The sequence below is a fragment of the Entamoeba dispar genome, genomic scaffold (assembly GCF_000209125.1).
Source record: "Entamoeba dispar SAW760 scf_1105229461201 genomic scaffold, whole genome shotgun sequence".
Taxonomy (NCBI): domain Eukaryota; phylum Evosea; order Mastigamoebida; family Endamoebidae; genus Entamoeba; species Entamoeba dispar.
In genome coordinates this window covers 97,421-100,746 of record NW_001854574.1, presented here as the reverse complement: position 1 = coordinate 100,746, position 3,326 = coordinate 97,421, and the positions used below count along the sequence as shown (strand labels likewise).

Sequence of the window (3,326 nt, the reverse complement as noted above, 5' to 3'; positions counted from 1 at the left end):
ATTTGAATAAAAGAAATATGTACAATGAATTAAAAAATATGTTAATTAAAATAAAGAAATTAAAAGATATCAAAATAATTGGAGTATTAATTTCAATAAATTAAATAGTAAATGTAGAAGTATTAAATTAATTAAAGAATTAAAAATCGAAATTAACATCATAAAAGAAGTCAAAAATATTGTAATCAAAAACATAATGAACGTCATTGAACATTACTTCTACCACAACCAAAAATATGTTGTTGAACTATATGATGAAGATTCATTGACGGGATTAGTCTCCATTATCCATGAATAATTTCAAATTTAATCAAACGAATTAATTCCTTTATTATTTTAATAATATTATTTTATTTTTATTGTTTTAAATAACAATAATAAAAACAAGAAAAAAGAAGATAATAAAGAATTAGAAATAACAAAACATCTCATCACAAATAATGATAAAATCACAAAATAATGATAGAAATGAAAATAAAATAGAAATGAAACACATCATAAAAAAGTAGTTAATTAAGTGTTATTACTTTTATTTTATATTATTAGTTGATCATCACTGATTAATCAAGTCCTTATGTCTTAAGAATATGTATTCATCAACTATTCATGTATTGTTTAAATTTTTATTTTGTTGAGAAGTGTAAATTTCTATTATTCTTCACTCGTTTTTTTTACAGATTGAATTAAGGTCTTTTCAAATATCTTCATCTTAATTATTCATCACATAACAAATTATCTCAAATTTATTTAGTATTAACAAATATTAAAACTCTTTATTCTTTAATTTCTTATTTTATGTTGACTATATCATTACATTGTATTGTTATGAATAATTTCATAAAGCACCAACAACAAAAATAGATCAAATTTCAATAATAAAAACACAAGTATACAATTGATATAATTTATTGTCAGATATACTTGCATCATAACAAGTAATACAACCTTTACAAATACTCACCCTTTTATTAAAATAACTATACTCCATAATAAATAATGATAAATAATAACCAATTAATGTTGAATATAATATTATTTAACTAAAAACAACACCATACATAGACTATAATTAATGACTCAAAATTTGGATACATTGGGATTCCATATGATGTCTCTGAAGTACCACATTTAAATTCATTTTCATTCAAAAATTAAACAAAAAGAAAAAGAAGTTATAAAACAAATTTAAAGATGAAATTATTTTATAAATTGTGAGAAGAAAAAAAAAGAAAAAAAAATAATAAGAATAAAAAGAGAAACAAAGAACATCACCAATCTAATACTTAAAAGAAATGTTTTAGTCATTTTGTTGTTGTTTTCTGTTTTCCAATTCAGTTACCAATTTTTCAGCTTTTGATTTCATAATTTTAACAGCTTCACTGAAAATTTCTTTTGCTGGATAAATACCAGTAGATTCAACAGAGACTAAAATAAATGAATAAGTTATTTTATAATACTAATAAAAAAGAACAAACATAAATAATGATTTTCTTCTCTACCTAACTTGATATATTCTGAACGTTCTTCACGAATACATTCACGACACATTTTACAATTTCTAGGATTTTTAACAATTAACTCACCATCTTCAATATCAAATACATTTAATGGACAACAATTTTTAATTTCTTTTGACATTTTCTTATTTTGTTTTATTACTGTGATTTTTGGCATTAATCGATATGTTGCAGGACAAACTGGTGAAAATTTAGCATGGTCCTGTCCAATTCCTTTACAACAGAACAACTTACATTTAATGTGTTGATGTGGTTGTAGTTCAGCAATTAAAATATCATCAAAAACTGGTTTAATTGGACAATCAGCAAATGTTGTTTCTTGTTCACCTTGAGGCTCCCAAATAAGATCAGATGAATAAACTTTATTATTAACAGGATTTTTTGCTGAATCTAAAGTACAAGTAACATCAAGAGTAAATACAATTGTATCTTCTTCTGTTGGGTCAGTAAAATGTCGGTCTTTAGGAAATTTGAATTTTCTTGGGTCTGCTAATATTGGAATAAGTCCCAATCGATGACAAAGCATTTCATCTGGAATAGCAGATGAATTATCTTCTAATACTACCATCTCTATTGCCATAGTTGGTACTTCTGCAATCATAATTCTTCTCAACCCATTGGCAACAGAGACATCAATACCCATTGCATCAAACTCTACTTTCTCTGGACTTTCTGAAATTTTGATAATTCGTGGTTGGCACTCCATAGGGTTGTTTCTTTGTTCCTTTTCTATTTTTTCATTCAAAATTCTTTTTTTTAAAAATAAAAGGGTTTTCTTATTATTTTTTTTTATTTTTTCAATATCGTGTTAAATACCTCTTTTTAGTTCTTTGTTCTTATAAATTAAATCTTTATTAAAGAATCGTCTTGAGTTAAAAAGTGACCATACTAATTCATTTAAATATACTCCTAATGGCTGCAATATAATTTGTGCATATAAATATTTGTAAATAATCTTTTTAACACTCTTCTTTGATTTTTTGATATGGCACTATACATTTTATTATTATTCATTGGTGTGTTGTTTTAATTAAATAAACCTTCATTTGATTCAAATAAATTAAATAAATACTAACAGTGAAAGAATAAAAAAAAAAAAAAAAAAAAGGAATCAATTATGAATTACCTGTATTTAGGTTTTCATCATGTTGAGAAGTGAGCAAAAACCAGTTTCTTCAACACGCTTTATTTCATATGAAATAAAGTTTTTTTCAAACACGCTCGACTTAAATGGTTCCTCATTTAAGTTGCTGCTTGATTTAAATACTAACAGTGAAAGAATAATTAAAAAACAAAAAAAGAATAATAAAATAACAAGAATAATGAATTAAACGAATAAAAAAAAAGAAAATTTTTAAAATAAAACAATAATTTTAAAAAAATTTACCAAAATGATGATTTTTTTTGTTTTTGTTTAAGACCTCCAAGAAGACTTTTTGCTTTTTGTTTAAAAGAATTAATTTTATTTCTGCCTTCTTTGATATAACGAAGTGCAGTTTTTCTTTGGTTGTTTAATGCTTGTTGAGCTTTTCCATAGTCTCGAGCTGGATTTTTTTTTGGTAAATTTTCAGATAATTCGAATTCCATATCTTCTATGTCAAGATTAAAGAGGTCTGAAAGTGTTTCATCAGATAATTCATTAAATACGTCATAAGAATTTACATTAACAAAACAACACAATAACAAGAAAACAAATAACATTATATTTTTTAAAGTTCTTTTAACTTTTATTCAATTCAAATTTAATAAAAAAATAAAATTTATTAAAACAAAAAACAATAAAATTATGAAATCAATTGAATTTATTTA

General features: G+C 23.4%; 3 protein-coding genes across 3 annotated transcripts in view, besides 8 other annotated features; all 3 read right to left on the bottom strand.

The window, feature by feature from the left end:
* Positions 1–299: part of a repeat region that runs on past the window's edge.
* Positions 300–318: 19 nt separating this feature from the next.
* Positions 319–504: a repeat region.
* Positions 505–906: 402 nt separating this feature from the next.
* Positions 907–1,134: a repeat region.
* An 82-nt stretch (positions 1,135–1,216) lies between these two features.
* Positions 1,217–1,266: a microsatellite.
* A 31-nt stretch (positions 1,267–1,297) lies between these two features.
* On the bottom strand, positions 1,298–2,223 carry EDI_002920 (DNA-directed RNA polymerases I and III subunit RPAC1, putative; the record flags this gene model as incomplete). The annotated part of the gene is made up of 2 exons (XM_001738252.1): positions 1,298–1,425; positions 1,476–2,223. 2 exons carry the CDS (start codon positions 2,221–2,223, stop codon positions 1,298–1,300), a joined length of 876 nt encoding a protein of 291 aa, XP_001738304.1.
* A 70-nt stretch (positions 2,224–2,293) lies between these two features.
* Positions 2,294–2,315: a sequence feature (AT_rich).
* Positions 2,316–2,621: 306 nt separating this feature from the next.
* Positions 2,622–2,807: a repeat region.
* A 44-nt stretch (positions 2,808–2,851) lies between these two features.
* Positions 2,852–2,903: a sequence feature (AT_rich).
* Positions 2,901–3,218, bottom strand: EDI_002910 (uncharacterized protein; the record flags this gene model as incomplete). The annotated part of the gene is made up of 1 exon (XM_001738251.1): positions 2,901–3,218. The coding sequence occupies one exon, from the start codon at positions 3,216–3,218 to the stop codon at positions 2,901–2,903; it is 318 nt and encodes a 105-aa protein (XP_001738303.1).
* Positions 3,217–3,305: a sequence feature (AT_rich).
* Positions 3,306–3,309: 4 nt separating this feature from the next.
* EDI_002900 (uncharacterized protein) overlaps positions 3,310–3,326 on the bottom strand; it is a gene marked incomplete at both ends in the record, with an annotated part of 3,069 nt that continues 3,052 nt past the window's right edge. Inside the window, one exon of the mRNA XM_001733362.1 lies at positions 3,310–3,326. This exon is cut by the window's right edge and continues 3,052 nt beyond it. Coding sequence (XP_001733414.1) covers positions 3,310–3,326 — 17 coding nt within the window.